At 49.3% G+C, this 21,082-nt stretch overlaps 1 protein-coding gene across 2 annotated transcripts in view; it reads right to left on the bottom strand.

The window, feature by feature from the left end:
• LOC134425577 (vascular endothelial growth factor receptor kdr-like) overlaps positions 1–20,726 on the bottom strand; it is a 132,445-nt gene extending 111,719 nt beyond the window's left edge. The window contains exon 1 of one of the 2 annotated variants that reach the window (XM_063170306.1): positions 20,144–20,726. In XM_063170306.1, coding sequence (XP_063026376.1) covers positions 20,144–20,201 — 58 coding nt within the window. In that variant the 5' untranslated portion in view covers positions 20,202–20,726. The remainder of the gene's footprint in view (positions 1–20,143) is intronic. The other variant, XM_063170307.1, reaches the window with a different exon arrangement.
• Between the last annotated feature and the right edge of the window lie 356 nt (positions 20,727–21,082).

The following is a 21,082-nucleotide window of genomic DNA, read 5'->3' as shown; positions in this document are numbered from 1 at the left end:
TAAGTTCCTCTCCCTCTGTCCTCACCCAACTCAGGGCACTTTGGTGAGCCCTCCATGCAAAGGATTAATCCAAAGTTGAATGTTTTTTGATTTAAAATGAGAAGAGGAAAAAATCTGCAGCTCCAGCTCTTCTGTTTTCTGACAAAAATGCTGACCCCGCTCCTGGGCATGACTCAGCACAGGACAGAAAGGAGCCCTCAGTTACAGAACCTCGTTCAGGTTCCAGATCCCAGTGATGCTCCTGGAGGAGCTCCCAGCTGCGGGATCCCACCCTCAGTGCCCTCTCTGATCCCATTCCAGCCCAGGATGGACACTCAGAGTCCCACACAGGCAGGGGGAGTTTTTAGAGAAGGCAGGAAGGATCCAGAGTCATCCCAAACCAAACCCATTTCCCACAGAATCCACCTGTCTCCCCCAAATCCAGGGAGAATGTGACCGTGCTCACAGGGGTTCTTGGATGAGGGAAGAGATGAGGATCTGACTCCATGTTTCAGAAGGCTGATTTATTATTTTATTATATATATTATATTAAAACTATACTGAAAGAATAGAAGAAAAGGTTCCATCAGAAGGCTGGCTAAGAATAGAAAAGAATGATAACAAAGGTTTGTGGCTTGGGCTCTGTGTCTAAGCTAGCTGGGCTGTGATTGGCCATTAATTACAAACCACCACACGAGAGCAATCACAGATGCACCTGTTGCATTCCACAGCAGCAGATAACCATTGATTACATTTTGTCCCTGAGGCCTCCCAGCTTCTCAGGAGGAAAAATCTTAAGGAAAGGGTTTTTCATGAAAAGATGTCTGTGACAGGAGAACACACCAGAGATTTGGGGCCACTCCTTGGAGTTAAATTGCCTTTGCTGTGCCCTGAGCTGTTCATCCCAAAGCAGAGCCCAGCTGGCAGCACCCCAAACCCCCGGGAAGTTTTTGGGGGCAAAGCTTGGAGCAGGAGGATCCCCCCTGAGCCATTCCCAGGGATTCATTGTGCACATGCACCCAGCCCCTCTTTCTTCTCCTGAACTGCTTTCATCTCCCCTCGTTTGAAAGAAGCCAGGGCTGGCCCCACCCTGCTGCACAACTGCAGGGCTATTTACCACTTGGAGAGGAAATCCCATGTCACAACCCCTCGGAGCACAAGGAATAATGTCCGGAATTCCTTTATCTGTGACCAGGCCTGCCTCACAGGCTTTTTCCTGTCACTTAAGTGTACACAAAGATATTCTTTTCTTTTGTCAAGGCAAAGGGCCCAGATTTTAATGATGGTTTATTAAAAAAGAAAAGGTTTTGGCAAGACTCAAGAACAAACGTTCTCTGACTTTGGGACCTTTTGTTCTTCAAGGTGAAAAGTGTCTATAAAGAATAAGGAAAATTGAGTCACTGGTCCTTGCCCTCCATAGTAAATTTGACCTCCACTGTTTTGACAGTGCCTAAAATTGGTGTCCTGGGGTAATCAGGGAAGTTAAAGTGATAAGCCTCTGTCCAGGGCTGCTCTGCAAGGTGATGTTTTCTGAAGTGATCAAAACGACCCTTTGAGCACTGCAGATCTGTACCCTCAGCTCCAAGGTTCTGTCCATGCTTCATTCCAAACTGCCTGGCTGAAGGTTGTGCTAATCCATTTGTGAGAGGGATGGAGAGAGGGGTGCTGCTGGACACAGTCCTGGGGCAGGGCCCTTTCCTGAGAGGATGGGGAGGAGTGGGATCCAGCACGTGCTGAAATGTCTGTCTGCACATGGATCCAGCCCTTCCCTGCACATGGATCCAGCCCTTCCCTGCACATGGATCCAGCAATCCCTGCACATGGATCCAGCCCTTCCCTGCACATGGATCCAGCCCTTCCCTGTGCATGGATCCAGCCCTTCCCTGTGCATGGATCCACCATTCCCTGTGCATGGATCCAGCATTCCCTGCACATGGATCCAGCATTCCCTGTGCACGGATCAGCCATTTCCTGTGCATGGATCCAGCCCTTCCCTGCACCTGGATCCAGCATTCCCTGTGCACGGATCAGCCATTTCCTGTGCATGGATCCAGCCCTTCCCTGTGCATGGATCCAGCATTCCCTGCACATGGATCCAGCATTCCCTGTGCATGAATCCAGCATTCCCTGTGCATGGATCCAGCATTCCCTGTGCATGGATCCAGCATTCCCTGCACATGGATCCAGCATTCCCTGTGCATGAATCCAGCATTCCCTGCACCTGGATCCAGCATTCCCTGTGCATGGATCCAGCATTCCCTGCACCTGGATCCAGCCATTCCCTGTGCATGGATCCAGCATTCCCTGTGCACAGATCCAGCATTCCCTGTGCATGGATCAGCCATTCCCTGCACCTGGATCCAGCCATTCCCTGCACATGGATCCAGCATTCCCTGTGCACGGATCAGCCATTCCCTGCACATGGATCCAGCATTCCCTGCACCTGGATCCAGCATTCCCTGCACCTGGATCCAGCATTCCCTGTGCATGGATCAGCCATTCCCTGCGCATGGATCCAGCATTCCCTGTGCATGGATCCAGCATTCCCTGTGCACATGGATCCAGCATTCCCTGCACATGGATCCAGCATTCCCTGTGCATGGATCCAGCATTCCCTGTGCAGGGATCAGCCATTCCCTGTGCATGGATCCAGCCATTCCCTGCGCATGGATCCAGCATTCCCTGCACATGGATCCAGCCCTTCCCTGCACATGGATCCAGCATTCCCTGTGCACATGGATCCAGCATTCCCTGTGCATGGATCCAGCCCTTCCCTGCACATGGATCCAGCATTCCCTGCACATGGATCCAGCCATTCCCTGTGCATGGATCCAGCATTCCCTGCACATGGATCCAGCATTCCCTGTGTATGGATCCAGCATTCCCTGCACATGGATCCAGCATTCCCTGTGCACGGATCCAGCATTCCCTGTGCATGGATCAGCCATTCCCTGCACCTGGATCCAGCCATTCCCTGCACATGGATCCAGCATTCCCTGCACCTGGATCCAGCCATTCCCTGTGCATGGATCCAGCAATCCCTGCACCTGGATCCAGCCATTCCCTGCACATGGATCCAGCAATCCCTGCACCTGGATCCAGCCATTCCCTGCACCTGGATCCAGCCATTCCCTGTGCATGGATCCGGCATCCCCTACACCTGCCAGGCTCACACTTGGGATAAGAGGATCAGGGTCTCCCAGGAATGGCTGAGCCATGCTCCCAGAGCCCCTCTGTGCTGGCAGGACAGCTGGAATCCCTCAGGGATACCTGCCGGCATCCCAGGCACTGCTGGGGCCATTCCCTGCTCCTGGCACAGAACAGTGCAGGCACCCCCAGCCCCAGGCCAGAGGGGAGGGGAATCTCCAGCAGGAAAGCCCTGGGAGCAAGGAAGTCACAGCAGAAATATTGGCACCAGCGTTCTGAGGGAGGAGGGGGGAGCAGGCAGGGGAGGAATCTTTCCAGGAAAAGGACATTTGCATCAGATACTTGCAGAAATAAAATATCAGAGAATGAATGCTGGCAGCTCTGCCCTGCTTTGCCCCATCGCTCTCCAAAATCCTTCTCTAAAAAGAGGTGATCCTTCAGTCTGGAGCCCCTGATGCAGAAAGGAGTGCAAGCACCATCAGGGAGCACAGAGCAGCCCCAGGTGATCCCTGGCACCCTCCTGGCACTGTGGGGATGGCAGGAAGCTGCAGCCTTGTTGCAGGACAGATAACTCAGCAGCTGGAGTCTGCTGGCTCTTTATTGCTGTTCCTGCAGCACTCAGGCAGTGCCAGATGTGCTGTCCCTGACTCATGTGCATTGTGTTTGATGTCTCCCACCAGAACCAGCCTTGGGCTGCATCCAGGCTGCTTTTAGCAGAGATAAATATTTGGGTGAGCCTGTGATTGGCAGGAACCTGTCCCTCCCTCAGCATCCTCCCCAGCTGAGGAGCAGGCAGCAGCTCAGGCAGGCACAGATGCTTTCTGCACAGGAGGAACAACCTGTGCTCCCACTGAGCTGCTGCCACTGAAACGAAGCTCCCAAGGAGGGATTTTGGCAGGAGGGACCTTTCAGGGGCTGGGAGCTGAGTGTTCACCCAGGGCTGTGTCTGTGTGCTGGAGCACAGCAGCAATTACAGCTGCTCTTACCTGTGTGCTGCCAGGCACAGCAAACACCTCCCACCCTGCCTGCAGGGCATCAATCCCACTGCTCCCCGGCTTCCTGCAGGATGGATGCTGTGGAATACACTGAACCTGGAGGCCTGGCAGCTGTAAGGCTTGATTTGCCTTTGCCCTCTGCATTTATGGGGCACAAAGAGCGTGTGGAGCAGAAAGAACCCATGGTCAGGCAGGGCATTGAAAGGCTGGATCCATGGGTTCTCCTTGCTTCTGGACAAGCTCACTCGTTTCTTTCTCCACTTTCTGAGTGACCCACAGTCCCTGGACAGACCCCACAGGCCCTGGCTGGGCTGCAGGGTGTGCTGAGCAGGGCTCTGTGTGCTGTGCTGGGGTGTCCCAGTCCCACCTGGGCCAGGTGGATTAGGATTTCTGCCAGGGGTGGCTCAGCAATCCCAACCCACCTGTGAGAACCCAATTCATGCAAATCAAGGTGGATTAGTCCCTTCCATTTCCCTGCTCTGTCACTTTGCAGTTGGTGGCAGTGATTTAAGGCCACTTTACTCAGAACTGGAGCTTTCCCCCCCCTTTTTATTTGCCTGACCTTGGTGTTCCAGTCTGCTGAACAAGGAGATGAAGCCATGTGTGACAAACCATCCAGGCTGGTGTTTGCTGGGATGGGTCACAGATTTTCCTGCCCTGTGTCAAAGGGATCCCAGCAGGGACAATGGCAGAGCTGTCCCAGAAGGAGACACCCCTCCTGTGCAGACATTTCTCTGCCAATTGCCATAAATTCACTGTGTTTTGGAGAGCTGAGACTGCTGTGCCACACAAGGAGCTCTCAGTGTCACTCTGACAGCACAATCCTGATTTTTGGGTGTGCATCCCACAGGGAGCTCACAACCTGAGAGTGCTGAGATCACTCCTGAGGCAGGCAAGCATCAAAAACTCAGCCCCAAATCCCCGAATTTGGGGCAGGGAGGTCAGAAAGACCTCCCTGTTTTGTATCCTGCCTGATACCTGCTTTTGAACCAGGTCACAAGAGATTGTTATTCCCAGCAGAGTGGGGCTGTGTTGAAATGTGGAATTTTTCAGGAATTTTTCATTAACATTGGCTCTGGTAGATAAAATACTGGCCATGCCAAAGACAACATGCTTGGGAATATGCTGCTCCTGAGCACAGAGATATTGTCCCTCAGCACTGCAGCCCACCCAGCACATGGATTGCCCCAGTGGCAAAGACAATAACAGCCATGGAAGCTGATAATGCCCAGGAATTTTGCTTTTCCTGTGTATTTCCATCTTCATTAAAAGGCCAGGGTGGCATATTCCAGTGAACACTCATTTTTGGTGTTCCCTTTTCAGTGAGAGGATTTGCTTGGTAGGAGATGAAACAGTTGCAATTCTATCAATGGGTGCACAAAAAAAGGATAACCTTTGGGATTCTGCATGAATTTGATTATTTTCACATGGAAAGAGAAAAGAGACAGAATACTGGTCATGCATGAAGGGGTGCTGAGGGTTCAGGAGCTTTGCTGGGCTGGTTGCTACAGGGTGGGTGAGGAGTTCTGACAATCATTGTGGAGAACCCCATCCATCCATCCACCCACCCATCCATCATCCATCCATCCATCCATCATCCATCCATCCATCCATCCATCATCCATCCATCCATCCATCATCCATCCATCATCCATCCCTCCATCCATCCATCCATCCATCCATCCATCCACCCATCCATCCATCCATCCATCCATCCATCCATCCATCCATCCATCCATCATCCATCCATCCATCCATCCATCCATCCATCCATCCATCCATCCATCCATCCATCCATCCATCATCCATCCATCCATCCATCCATCCATCCATCCATCCATCCATCCATCCATCCATCCATCCATCCATCCATCCATCCATCCATCCCTGTGGATAAACCCAAACCCATCCACTCCTGGCCTGCCCCTCATCCAGCCCTGCCCCTCCTCAGAGCCCAGCTCCAGCACTGACCCCTCCTGGCCTCCCTTTCTCCTGTCCTCCCAGGATATTCCAGACCTACTGGACACAGAAATGTGTTCTTAAAGTAAATACCTAAAGTTCTGCTGCTTGGGAAAAACAAAACACATCCAAGCAGGAACAATGTCTCTTTTTTACTTTCTTCCCACCCTTCCTCATGACAAAATACTAACAAATATTGATATAAGCAGTAAAGCTTTGATGCTGAGCTTTGAGAGGATCTGTAAATGGGTGTCTTGTTTGTATCTGTGTGTTATTATTCATCTTTTGTTTTCTGCATGGCCATGCCCCCCCTCTGAGGGTTCAAATCCAAGGGGCTGGGCCCAAAAATGAGCTGAGGCTAAAGGTACTCAGGGCTTAGCTGTGGGTTTGGGCAGGTGCAGCTTGTGTAGGGAGATATCCATGGTTGAAAGGAGGGTGTCAAAATGGGAATAATAGTAATAATAGTAATAGTAATAGTAATAGTAATAGTAATAGTAATAGTAATAGTAATAGTAATAGTAATAATAATAATAATAATAATAATAATAATAATCAGACTGCAAGGGGTAAAGAGGACCTCAGGCTGGGTTTTGAACCCTGGCTGGATGCTGCTCAGCTGAAATTGTCCTCTCCCCAAAAGAGTTCAGATTCCAGAACAAGTGAGCTCCTAGAGGGGGAATTTCTCCTTTGGATTCTCAACTCCAATAACCCAATATTCCCTTGAGCAGTGTGATGCCTGTAATCACCTTATTTCTGCTGCTGAAAGCAGCAAGGGGCTGTTTGAGGGCTCCAAGGAGGAGGGGAAGCTCCTGCTGAGCTCCTGACCAGCCCAGGTGCTCTCCAGGCTCATTGAGGAGCTCTCCAGGAGGCACCACCAGCATGGGAGGATGAGAACAAACCCTCAGCCTGGAACCCTCTCACTGTGAGAGCCTCTCCGTGGGGGAATCCATCAGAGCAGGGCTGGGAATTAGCTTTGCAAACTCCTCCGTGCCAGAAGAATGAGAACCAAGAGGCTTCTTGGGATGTGTTTGCAGCTGGAGTGGCTCTGCAGCAGTGCAGGTGTGGGTGAGGGTGCTGTGGATATTTCACCATTCAGGTGTGGGTGAGGATGCTGTGGATATTTCACCATTCAGGTGTGGGTGTGGGTGCTGTGGATATTTCACCATTCAGGTGTGGGTGTGGGTGCTGTGGATATTTCACCATTCAGGTGTGGGTGTGGGTGCTGTGGATATTTCACCATTCAGGAGGCTGAGGGAGGCTCCACAGCAGAAGAAATTCCAGAAGAAAAAATGCAGCTTTGCAAGGCAGGGATTTCTGCCAGTCCAGGCCAAGCCCAGCCAGTCCCCAGTCCTGATCCTCACAGCCTGAGAAGCCTCCCTGTCCCTGCAGCTTCTGGTGGGCTTTTCTCTGGTGATGGGAGTGAAAGATGAAGCTGTTGCAGACATTTTTTTATGAAAATCCTTTCCTTAGGATTTTTTCTTCCTGAGAGGCTGAGAGGCCTCAGGAACAAAATGTAAACAAAGGTTATCTGCTGCTGTGGAATGCAACAGGTGCATCTGGGATTGGCCCATCTTGGATGTTTACAATTAATGGCCAATCTCAGCCCAGTTAGCTTGGACTCTCTGTCCGAGACACAAACCTTTGTTATTCTTTTCCTTTCTATTCTATTCTTAGCTAGCCTTCTGAGATGAAACCTTTCCTTCTATTCCTTAGTATAGTTATAATGTAATATATATCATAAAGTAATAAATCAGCCTTCTGAAACATGGAGTCAGATCCTTGTCTCTTCCCTCATCCTGAAAACCCCTGTGGACGCTGTCACATGAAGCAAATCTCCTGCAGCTCCTGAGCTGCTTTTTCTGTTCCAGACATTGATCACTCCATCCCTCCAGGGAGGAAGGGAAGGACCAACCTCCCTGATTTACTGATTTACAGCAGGGCAGAGGCACAAAGGCAGGAAAAACCTGTGCTGCAGGGAGGAATGCAAGGCCAAAATGCGCGGGAGGCTGAGGGGGCACCTGCCATCTCCAGTGCAGGGCCTGAGCAAAGCACCCACAGTGCAGGGAGGGCTGGAATCACCCCAGCCTTTCCTTGCAGAGATTCTGGGTGCTCCTCATCCCAGCCTGCTGCAGCCCCTGAGCTGCAGCCACTGCTGCCCTGGGTGTTTGCCAAGGGGCAGGGGCAGAGCTGAGGCACTCCAGCCTCACCTGAGCTCCCTGGAGCACAACCCCAGCACAGAGCCACACCCCAGACCTGGCCTGCTCCCTCTGCTCCCAGTGCAGAGCATCCTCAGTGCTCCATCACAGCTGCCCAAAGCATTTCTGCACCAGGCCTCTGCCTCTCTCCTCAAGAAGTGCTTGGACAAAGCCCTCAGGCACAGGCTGGGATTGGTGGGGTGTCCTGGGCAGGGACAGGAGCTGCAGTGGGTGATCCCTGTGGGTCCCTTCCAACTCAGGATATTCTGTGGTTCTGTGACTCTGTGACTGATTCTATGATTCTGTGACTCTGTGATTCTCTGATTCTGCAGTTCTGTGATTCTGTAGTTGATTCTATGGTTCTGTGATTCTGCAGGTCTGCAGTTTTGTGATTCTGTCATAGATTCTGTGATTGACTCTGTGGTTCTGTGATTCTGCAGTTCTGTAATTCTGTCATTCATTCTGCAGTTCTGTGTTCTGTTATTGATTCTGTGATTATGTGTTCTGTGATTCTGTGACTCTGTGGTTTTGTGATTCTGCAGTTCTGTGATTCTGTGACTGTAATTCTGTGACTGTAATTCTGTGATTCTGTGACTGGTTCTGTGATTCTGCCATTCTGCAGTTCTGTGACTGTGATTCTGCAGTTCTGTAATTCTGCAGCTCTGTGATTCTGCAGTTCTGTGATTCTGTGATTCTCTGACTGTGTGTTCTGTGGTTCAGAGGGGCTGCCTGTCACCCAGAATGTCTAACGAGGCTGCAGCTCAAGGCAGAGGAAGACATCAACCCAACTGATGCCTGAATTTGTGCTCCTGAGAATGCAGAGGAAGTGCAGCCCCAATGAGCTGTGCAAGCACAGAAAGTTAATGTATGCTCGTTTGTATATCTGCCCATTGTCCAGGGGAACTCTCCTCTTCCTCTGGGGATCAATAATGAATAGACCTATAAGGGAATGTTGTGGTGGCAGCAATTTCTCTTTTCCTACCATTTAACTCAGAACAATATGGAACCAAAACAACAAGGCAGCCTTTCAAAGGCTGGCAGCACAATGCACCCTATAGGACACCAACCATTAAACTGAAGAGCACAAGGGGGACCTTTGCCCTGTGGATGCTGAGAATTCCTCTCAGTTCCTTTATCCTGAGAATTCCTTTATCATCCCCAGTGCAGAAGATCAGAGTTTGAGATACTCTCCCTACGCCCCACCACGCCCAAGAGTCACTGCCCTGCTTTCACTACCAGCAGATGGCAAGGGCACAACTGAGATAAGCAAAAGAATTTAAAACAGGAAAGATGACTGAATTGGGCTGCTCTGGGCTCTCCTCTCTCTCTTTAAGTCTGGTTAGCTTAGCTGTGAATTGAAGGAGACTTCTGGTGACACCACATGTATTGGTCAGCCAGGAATTAAAGAATCAGCAGCCCAAAGAAAAGGCTCTGCAAGGCTTTGGCCTCATGATTGATTCAGGTGATTCAGGTGTTTATCCTGAACCACACAGTGATGGCATAAATGATATATCAATATTATCTGTCATTGCTATTCCAGGGATGCAAAATGAAAGAGTTTACCCCCTCAAACATCCAGACCCTGCAACAGCAATCCCAGAGTCATGCACAAAGGCTTTGGTGTTTGCCTCGTGCAGAGCATGCAGTGCTGGACCCTGGATTACAGATTTCACTTGGCACAGGTAGGCAGAGAGGGAGAAGCTCAAAGTTGCGCTGCTCAGTGCCAGAGCACAAATCCAGGTAGTATTTCAAAGCCTACATTAATTTTAAAGTACAAAGATATTGCAGAGTGGAAGGGCAAATGGCCTTGAACAGCAGCTGTGCCAGGAATCCTCCATGGAAATCAAAACCAGCTCAGCTTCAGCTTCTCCACTAATCTCACTCTGAGCACAGAATTTTCATCTCTACTGCCCTGATTTTCTCCTGAGTGCTGGACAGGTTTGGCAAATGAAAAGTGAGATTTATACCCAGACAAAACTCCTGTCCTCTTCTTTTGTCCTTCTGCCAGAAACCCACCAGAAAACCAAAGAGAAGTTAAAGCAAATTGGGCACATATTGCTGGGGTGGGAGAAGGAAAACCTTTCTCTAGGGAGCATCAGCCTGTGCTTGTAGACCTGTGGGATGTTGTGGTGCCTGTCTGGGGAGCCTGCCCTGGCTGATATTGTGCTCCAGCCCTGACACCCACACAGAACATTAGGAAATAAGGCTGGTGGTTTATTTTTAATAGCAATATAACCACCATGGTTGTGCACAAAGCTCCAGAGAGAGCAACCTCAGTAACCAGTGATGCCTTGTGGAGGCTGACCTAGAACAGAGGCTGGGCAGAGCTAAAGAATAAAGCAGGGATTTATTAAAAGAATCTGCTCAATGGATGCACCTTGGGCAGCACAAGAGCCCAGCCAGGCTGCACCCAAGATGAACCAAAATGGTCACAAAATTCCTGACTGCTCATGGGGTCTCTCACTTTGATCAGTTCTGCTCCATTTCCATATTGGAGTTCACTGTCCCATTACAGCTCCAGCCCATGCAGTCCCATCCTGCTTGTTTTTCTCTCCCAGCCCACGGTGTTTGTGCTCTTGGGCTGAGGTTTGGATCATTTGTCGTGGTGCCCAGCTGGAGCAGGAATTGTTTTGTCTCCCTGCTCTGTGCACAGAGCTCACCATCCCCTTATATGAAGCCCAGACCCTCACACCAAAGCAGCACAGAACCTGAAAAATAGAAAAGCTAAACCTGAGGCATCACTAGAAGAAGGCTTCATGACTTCATGACTTATCAAATTAAACTAATAATGGCATTTAACCAAGTGAGTCTGAGTATTACTTTTCAAATACAAAGTAGACAACAGTAAAAAAGGCAAAATGGCTGATTTATACCAGAGATCAAAATAGATAAAATAGATCAGAACAATCCCATAGGAATATTAAGAGAAATCAGCCTTGTAAACAATGGCAGAATTCCTGATGGAACTGTTTGGAGCTGGATGGGGGAACCTTTGACAAGCCCTGCTCAGCAGCTACTATTTTCCTGAATTCCACCTTCCCAGGGAGTGCCTCCATCCCAGTAATGTCCCAGCCAGGTCTTTCCTTTCACCCTGCACTTCTCTCATCAGAGCAGGGCTGTTGTTGCCCAAGCTGACCCAGAGAACTGAGCTCATGGCTGTTTGCCTGCTTGGGAGAGCCAGGGGAAAACATTCCAATTGTGAGAACGCCACAGCCGTTCCAAAGCTTCAAACCCATCACTCTGCAGCCTTGGCCTATCTCCTTGCTGATGGAGCAGGGAATGAAGCACTAAAACTGCTCACAGAGTCCTCAGTGCCTTCGTGGTAACACCTGCCTTGCCTTCCCAGAGGTGCCATGATCCTTGGAAAAGGGTGGGATGAGCTGGGACAAACCCAAAATGAGATGGGCCAAGAGCAGGGAGCTGCCAGGCTCTGCCCCACTCTGCTCCCTTCATGCTGACACAGGATTTTAGGGATTCATCCTCTCTCTGGGAATTCCTATTGAGCCAAACCCTCCTGCTCTGCCCTTACTCCACAGAAAATCTGCCCAGACCAAAGGGAAGTTGTTTAAAGCATGGGAATCTCCATGATCTGTGCAGCCAAAATAAATGTGAGGAATAGCAGGAAGGGTTCCTGTGCTGCCTCACACAACTGGGGGCTGCTGCAGGCTCAGGCACACTCTGTTTTTCCTTCACCACTGGAAAACAAGCAGCTTATTTTGCTTTCTCACAGTGAAGCAAATCAAGACTTTTCCAGAAAGATCAGTAAGATCTCTACCTTTATAAAACATGCAGTGAGGGAGCAGCCTTCAGTCTGCCTTTTCTCCCCTCAGATTCCACCACAAAATGTGTAAACAGCCAGAAGAAAATCAATGTTCTGAGCCATACAATGGACAATTCAAAGACGGGCTATTGTCTTCAGCCAAGCACAGCCTTAAACCTGTGTGAGCGAGAGGCAAAGCTTGTCCCGAGTGTGTAAACATGAAAATAACTCAGACGTGATCCATTTCCAGAGAAAAAATGTGGCAGGCCAAAAGGTTACCTGATTCTCTCTGCTTTACACTGTGTAACAGCTTAAATTGTGTTTTAAAGGTCCTCGGGCTGACATCATTGTTTACATTGACTTGAATCATTCTTTAATTGTAACAAACCCCTTCCAAGCAGGCTCAGCGCTGCTGTGTCATGCAGAGAGAGAGAGGTGACACCACTGCCTGCCTCACCCACATCCAGACAGAGCTGGGAAAAGAGATTTTGTGTCAAAAAGAGCTGGGGAAGGGGATCTTGGGTCAGAAACAGAGATGGGAATAGAGATCTTGGGTCAGAAAGAGCTGGGGAAAGAGATCTTGGGTCAAAAAGAGCTGGGGAAAGAGATTTTGGGTCAGAAAGAGCTGGGGAAAGAGGTCTTGTGTTAAAAAGAGCTGGGAAAAGAGATTTTGGGTCAAAAACAGCTGAGGAAAGAGATCTTGGGTCAGAAAGAGCTGAGGAAAGAGATCATGTCAGAAAGAGATGGGAAAAGAGATCTTGTGTCAGGATCAGAGCTGAGAAAGAGATCTTGGGTCAGAAAGAAGCTTGGAAAAGCATTTCTCCCCACACCTGTGTTCTGCATTATTCTTCCTCCTGATACTCTCAGGAGTATCAGGAGAAAGAATAATGCAGAAGGGTGAGGAATCAAAGCAGTGGAAGCTCAGAAATCCTTCCCCTTCTGTCTGTAAATGATTATTGACTGAGCAGTGAGGAGCAGTGGGTGCCCTTCCCCAGGGGAGGGGATGTCCCAGTGACCCAGTGGGCACCTGTGGCATTTATTATCCTGCAAGGAAAGGCACAGACACCTGGAGCTCTGCAGCAGGAGCTGCCCAGAGCTTCCCTGCCCTCCTTCCAGCACCTCCCTGCTCCAAAGGGCTCTGGGCAAGCTGCTCCAGGCTCTCCCTGCTCCTGGAACCAGGATTGCCCGCACCACGGGCTTCCAAGTGCTGCTGTGGGATGTGTGTGGTGGCTCCTGGGGGAGCTGCCCCTGCCAGCTGCATCAGGGAGAGGAGAACAGAGGGGAAAATCACATTTACAGCTCTTGGGGGACTCTCTGTAGGAGGCATGTGCACATTAAAGGTCTGAAACGCCGACCCCTGTCCTAAAATTAGGGAAATGCAGGCTCAGGATGATCCCTATTGCTGCAGAGCCCTTTACAGAAGCTGCGAGGGGACTGAGGAGGAGATTCTGGGCAGCCCCACACTCCCATCCCCACTGCAGCTTCTGGGCAGCGGGAGGAAATTGCTTAGAGTCCTGAATGAGTTTATTCAGCCCTGATTTCAGCTAATGAGCTCTGCACGAGGAGCAAACAGGATGAACAGCTCCCAGCTCAGCTCTTTGTGTGTGTGTGTGTGTGTGTGGGGTGCCCCTGTGAGCAATCCCATTTTCCTCAGGGCTGTGGGGGAATGGCCAAAGCAGCCCCGTGGTGGTTCCTGCTTTTCCTGCAAGCTGACCCCGCTGTATCCGTGAGGAAGAATTATTCCAGGTGAGCAATTCCTGAGCTGGGGGCTCTAAGGAAGCAAACATTTTGGCTGAGGTGCTTTGGGTTCGTGGTGATTTTGTAAAAATGGAACAGGTAATGACAGGGTCAGGCTTCCTTGACCCTCAAATCAAGAACAATCCCAGCAGGGCTGCAACCTCCCCTCTCCACTTCCTTGGCAATCACGTTCCCACAGTTCAGAAAAACACAGGAAGATCTAAGGAAACCTATGTGGAAATGAAGAAGACAAAGGCAAGTGATCTGAAAATAGAAGGCTGGTCCATATATTTCCTTTACATTCTGGGCCTCACTTCGGGTTTTGGCTGAATTTTGAAACTTTGAGGGCCATGTGCTTGTGCCATTCCCTGCAGGGCACAAAGGAAAAGTGACTTTTTCAGAGTTCCAGCATTTGCAGGGTTAGAAGAGGTTCTTTCCTTGTTACTCAGTCAAACTCAGTGCTAAATCTTTCCTGCTTAGACCCAAAACAAAAGCCCTGGTCACGCACACCTCATATTTGAGATGTGACCCCTCCTGCTTTTCCAGGTACTGGGGGGACTTGCAAAAATGATTTCTTGTAAAAATTCAGTGCAGCAGGAACACAAAGAGCTGGCAGAAAACAAGAGATTGAACTGCAGGACTCAAGCAGTCCCACTTGGTTTTGTTCAGAAATCTCTGCTCCAGGAAGAATTGTAAAGGCAAAATTCATTTTCGGACAGAGGAGGGAGACTGTGCAGAACCCTGGTGTGGAAGGGCTGGGAAATTCCTCTTGGCTTCTCCTAATGTAAAAATTCGAGGAATCCTGAGCCCTGAGGGGAATTTAGGAGACATCCAGGAAAGGGGGGGCGAGCAGGAGAGGGGTGTAGGATGTAGTGGGGACAAAAAGAATGTGCTGCAAAGTCAGACTAATCCAGGGGCTTGGGGACAGGGTATTGGAGTGACTCATGAGGATTTCCACAGACTCACTCATTCTCCATCATAAAACAGTTCCTGGAGTGCTCCCTGTCCAGCAGAGAGCAGAGCTGTGCTCCAGTGTTGGTAAGGGACACAAGTCAGCAGTGGCACAGGGCAGCAGCTCAGTGCCAGGGAGGAATCTCCACAAAATGGGCACCCATCAGTTTGCCCCTCACAGCCTCAGGGGATCAGGCTGATCCTGGTCCTTCCTCCTCCCCACTGGAGGAAGCAGCTCCTGGCTGAGCCTCTGAGGTCACAGCTCCTGCAGAAACCCTGGTTCCTGTGACCTGTGCTGATCCTGCCCTGCTCCAGATGAGTGCCAGCTCTGCTCCCTGGGCAAGCCTTCTATCAAATGCCATTTCCAGATAAAAACCTTGACTGGTGGTTTTGGCAGCTTCTACTCTTTTCTCTGTGGTCTTAAAAAGAAAAATTAACAAGGTGCCTAATGGGGAGCTCAGTTCTCTGTTACTCACATCGTACCCAGGTTTTTTTGGGCAGCCAGTTGTCCTGGGGGCTGTGACTGGGAATGGTTGGATGGGAATGTCCTGGTGGGCACTCAGAGCCCTCGTGTCCTGCCAGCCATCAGAGCTGCTTTCTGAAGGAAAGCACCTGCACACATTTATTTCAATCCTAGCTGTTGTTTAGATACTCCAATATCCCTTCATTACTCCCACTCCTAATTCCCATTCCAGTGCCATCAGGCTGGTTTGGAGGGAAAAGGAATGGTGGATCAGAGGAATTCCAGAGTGAGCAGGTGAAGCTCAGAGGGGCTGCGCTCCAGGGTGCTCCTCGTGCTCACTCTGAAAATCCAACACTGCCTCCTGGAAACTCCTGTGTACCTTTAAAAAATCCAGGTGGCTGCTGCTGCCCCCAAAACTCTCCTGAGAGCATCTTCTTTGTGCCCCCTGTCCCTTTTCTGGTGCCCAAGTGACCCTTCCTGCATCACACCCTGCAGATGTCTCTGGAAGGACCAGATGTGAATCATCCCTCAATGGATAAGGAACAGACCAGGTTTGCACCCTCCTCCAAACTGCAGGGCTGATCTGGGAGAGACCCCCAAAAAGCTCAGATCACCTTCCCCTGCTGTACCTGAGGAATCTCCTGTGGGGCTTGGAAACCTTTTGCATGTGTGCATAAATTTATTTAAAATAATAATAATAATAATAATAATAATAATAATAATAATAATAATAATAATAATAATAATAATAATAATAATAATAATAATAATAATAATAATAATACCATTAATTAATATAATAACATATATAACCTATTATATATAATATATATAATATATTTTATATATATTATATATCATATACTCTACATTCTATGTTATATATTCTATTATATATACTAATATATATAACCATAATATATATAATATATAATAATATAATATACATATAATTATATATAATAATATATATTATACATTATACATTATACATTATACATTATACATTATATATTATATATTATATATTATATATTATATATTATATATTATATATTATATATTATATATTATATATTATATATTATATATTATATATTATATATTACTATTCTATTATATTATGAACAACATAAGTATTCAGCCCAATCTGAGATATTAATTCAAAGTGCAGTAGATTGAGCTCTCATTTTGTACAAATAATTTATCATAAAATGATAATTTAAAGAAATAAAATAAATTATTTATCATAAAATGAACAATCCAGGAAATGGGTGAAAGGGCAGAAATGACCCAAACAGACCCCGTTGCTCTTACACAGAGCAGACCAATGCCCACAGATAAATATTTTGTACAAGTTTTAAAGAAAATGCTGCAAGTTCTTACAGCAGAAACCTTCAACAAACAATCTGGTTCATTTTCTCGGTGTTCTTTTGGGTACAATACTGTTTTTTAGAAGTTCAGGGAGTATTCAGAAATACTTGACATTTTTTTCCTTGCCTTAAATGGCTGAATTGGTATAAAGAGATTTCCAGTTGGTTTCAAATGTGGCAGCTTCAGCAGGAGGCTCATATATCACCAGCCTAAAAAAGGCTCCCCTGCTTTTTATAACATTTTCCCACAGTAAAGCAAATGTTTGGGAATAACACCAGTTAGGACACACATTTTTTGGGAAAACAACCCTCAGTGCCTCTGCCCTGGCACAGCCACACTGATCCTGCTGCACTCTGTGACCATCCTGGCTGGAAAACCAGGAGGAATCCGAGCTCCTGGAGCTTTTATCTCCTGATCCATGGCTTAATTGAAATCTCTGTGTTAACAAGCTTCATTGCCCATCCAGTATAATCAATTTGTAGAAGACATGGCAAAATTAAACAACAACAAAAAAAAATCTATTTCAAACGTGCTTTCATTTCAAAGCCATCGGGCAGGACCTGATTTTTTTTCTTCAATCTTTAATAATTTCCAGTGTTAAAGCACTGAAATAGCTGAGTTTATTCCAGTACCCAAAAAGTGCCTTGGATTGCTCAGATATTAAAAACCTTCTGGTGGTCATGTCAGTGGGTAAAAGACACTGAATTCTTCATGCACAATTTAAGGTGTTAAGAATTTCTTTGCAGATTGTTTTTGCCAGGGCTGGTTATGCACCACGCCACTCCACAGCTCAGACCTGTGCCAGCTGTTGGCATCTGCACCTTCATTAAATCCGTGGTCAGTTCTGAGCAGCAGGACCCCAACCAGAGCTCTGAGGAGCTGAGAAGAAGCTGAGCAATGAGCAAAAGGAAAGTGGAAATTTATTGATACTCAGGGAACTAAAGGAGGCAATTTAAAGGTGCATTTAGAGGAAAGTGGGAAATCACTGGGATGATGCTTGTATGGTCTCTTTCCCCTGCTGAAAGCAACAAATCAGTCAGGAATTCCCCAAAGGAGACCTGGATAAATGTAATGGCCAGAATTTCATCAATTTCATTGCTGGGGATGAACGTGGAGGGAAAAGCGGACGAGGAGTCGATACCTTGGTGCAGAGCAGCTTTCACACTTGTAGAGCTTTCCTTCTCTCTGCATTGCTGTGGAAGTGTTTGGGTTGGAATCAGAGTCAGCCTCCTCAGCACAGCCCTGCCTAACTTTGGCCACAGATATCCCAGGGAAGGTTTAACTACACTGAGGGGTAAATCCAGGCTTGGGGAGGTGGAGCAGAGCTGCACTGAGCTCAGGAACCCTGAGGGCAAGGAGGTGAGGAGCTGCTCCCCAGTAACACCAGTGCCATCCCAAATCCTCAGCCCTCCTGGCCCTGTCCCCCTGGCTTCCAGCCCAGTGAGGGCACCCAGAGGCTGTGCTGGTGTTTTAGCTCTTCCTAAAGATGAGCCAAGCTCCTGACATGCACAGGGCTGCTCCAGATCCCTGAGCACTCTGCACCTCTGGGCACAGGGGTGTTCCTGCCTCCCTCCCTCTGCCACAGGACACAGACTCTGCCTTCTCGTGGCCTCCTCTGTGCCTGGCACTGATGGCAGAAAGAATCCGCACCAAATTCCAAGGTTATTGGGCAGAAATGATGAGGAAAGGAACCGGGTGAGGAAGGACCTGAACAGCCCTGAAATGTGGTTGAAATGTGGAGATGCCCACATTTCCAGCCAGGATTTCCCCCTGGACTCCTTGTGCTCCACTTCACCCTGAGCCTCAGGAATGCTTGGGCGCACCACATTTTCTCCCATCTCCCAATCCCTCTTTATTATCCCTCTCTGATCCCCCAAATCCTGTGGTGATTTATGCTTCTGAAATCCACAGTGGATTTTGGGCAGCTTTTCCAGCCTGTGCAGAGGCTGGAACTCTCAAAGCACACAGCTGCTGCTGCTGCATGTGCCAGCCAGCTGGACACAGCTCAGAAACCCTCCCAGGGCTGCCCCAGGTGCTGCCCAAGGTGTGGGCACTGCTGCCTGACCTGGCACAGGACACATTCCCTGGGGACATCACAGATCCTGAGCATTCCTGCTCCTTGCCACCTGCCAGGTTTGCTGCTTCAGCTTTTCCTGGACAAGCCCTTTGGAGCACAACCTCAGGCTCAGTTATTTATTCTGCAGGTGACTGTGGGGAAGATGTGAGATTCCCCAGGGTTTGTGCCTGCCAATCAGTCTCTTTCTGCAGAAGGAATACATTAAATCCCTGAACGAATCCAAGAAAATCAAGGACAGCGATGCTCCACAGTGTTTCCAGAAGCTATCCACTTAACTATGAAAATATAATATGCTGAAGAACAACAGCCTCGTGCTGTGCAATACATCCACTACCCAAAAAAAATGAAAAAGTCCTTTCTGTCAGAAAGGAATTCCCCAATAAACAAGAGTCCATCTCCCTTACACAATTTGCAGCGTCATGAATGAATAGCTCAGTAATCCAGCAAAATCCTCACGCCTAATGAGATAATGAAAAGTCACACGGCAGATGGAAAAGCTCTCCCAAATCTCATTAACCTGCCTCTTGGCTTTTCTGATAGCAGCAAAAATTGGGAATAAATCCGGGGGGACAGGGAGTTTGCTGCAAAGGAAAATGAGTTTTGGAGAGCAGGGGATCTAACCTGGCACCTGGGCTGAGGAGGGAAGGCGGCGAAGAAGCAGCGTATGTACAAAAATTGAAATATCAGAGAACCAATATTCAAAAACTGAAATGTCAAAGAACCAATATTCAAAAACTGAAATATCAAAGAACCAATGTTCAAAAATTGAAATATCAAAGAATCAGAACTGGAATGTCAGAGGGAATGCCCATGATGTCTGTGCCCATGAGCCCCAGGACAGCGGGATAGCCCAGGTGCTCCCAGACAGCTCCTCCTTTGAAAGCCTCAACTCTGCCTCGAGTGATCAAACACAACCAGGAACCCTCCCACACCGAGGGAAAAAAGCCACAAATCGGTGAACACTCACAAGTCGCTATTTCTAACAAAGCGGCCAAACCTCGAGGGGGAACACCCATTAAATCTGACCTTGGTGTGCAACACTTTCAAGGAGGTTTAGGTTTTTTACCTCTATTTCCAAAGATCAGATTTAAGGGAGGTGTGAACCCCGCGGCATTGGGTACAGAGCGGTGGCACCTGCCCGCTCTGTGGCTCTCAGCCGGGTGACACAAAGCGGAGGAGCACAAAAAGCGGGGAAAAGCTCAATAAAGCATCACGGAGCGCTGCCCCCGGGGATGGCACCAGGGGGAACACCCATTAAACAGGACCTTGGTGTGCGACACCTTCAAGAAAGTTAAGTTTTTCACCTCTATTTCCAGATTGAACAGAGGTGCGAACCCCGCGGCTTTGGGTACGGGGCAGTGACACCTGCCCGCTCTGGGGCTCTCAGGGGGATGACACCTCCCGGAGGAGCACAGAAAGAGGGAAAAGCGCAATAAAGCATCACGGGGCGCTGCCCCCGGGGATGGCACCGCTCGGGCCCCCCGTGCCCGCAGCCCCGGCTCTTACCGTGCAGCAGCAGCAGCCCCTGCAGGGCACACACGGCCAGCAGGGCCCGGGGCAGCATCCCGGGGCCGGTCCCGAGGCAGCCGAGCCCCTCGGAGGAGTTTTCCTTCCTTCGCTGCGAGGAGTTCGGGGAAGGCACGGGCAGGACGAGGCGCGCAGGGTTTCCCACTTGTTGATCGCACTTAAATCGTTCTGGCCATTCACCGCTTCATCCTGGGGCTGCGCGCTGTGTTCGCCTTCCCTTCTTCTTCCCGAGGTTCTGGGTTTTTACCTTCACCGCCTTATTCCTTCTTTCCCCCCGTTTCTCCAATCCCGGCCGTGTCCGGGGGGAACCTCAGGAGCCTCCCGGGCTGGCGCAGAGGGGTGAGAAAAGCGAAGCGAAAACACCACGAAAAGTTTGGCAAAAAACTTTCCCGCACTCGCTGCTGCCGGCGGCGGAGCTTGGCTAAATCAGGTGGCAGAGGCTGCTGTGAGCTGGGCTCTGCAGGGAGGTGCAGGTGCCGATGGAAGGACAGACGGCCCGGCGGGACAGGAGCCCGGCTGGCTCTACCTGCCCGGGGGCACCTGCCCGGGGCGGCGGGGCCGGGGCATGGCCGGCTCGGGCTCTGCTGTCCCCCTCCCCTCGCCGAGCCTTTCGCAGGGAAGTTTGATGCGAGCCCGAGATTCTTTATAGGGACAGGAAAAAAAAAAAAAAAAAAAAAAAAAAAAAAAAAAAGAAAGGAGGAAGGAGCGACGTCACCAGCCGAGGCGAGGGGACTTCACGCTCTCTCTCTCTCTCCCTCCCTGTCATTTCACAGAGCTCCTGGGTTTCCTGCTGAGATGGGGCAGAGAAGGGAATTCCGGCTGCTTGCCGGCACCGCCCGTGCCTGCAAAGCCGGAGCTCGGGGGATCAGGTGGCACCGCCGTCCCCCAGGGCACAGAGGTGGCATGGCCCGGCCACAG

This window comes from Melospiza melodia, chromosome 16 (assembly GCF_035770615.1).
Source record: "Melospiza melodia melodia isolate bMelMel2 chromosome 16, bMelMel2.pri, whole genome shotgun sequence".
Classification (NCBI taxonomy): domain Eukaryota; kingdom Metazoa; phylum Chordata; class Aves; order Passeriformes; family Passerellidae; genus Melospiza; species Melospiza melodia.
The sequence above is the reverse complement of the archived record's forward strand: the minus strand, read 5'-3'. Positions and strand labels throughout refer to the sequence as shown.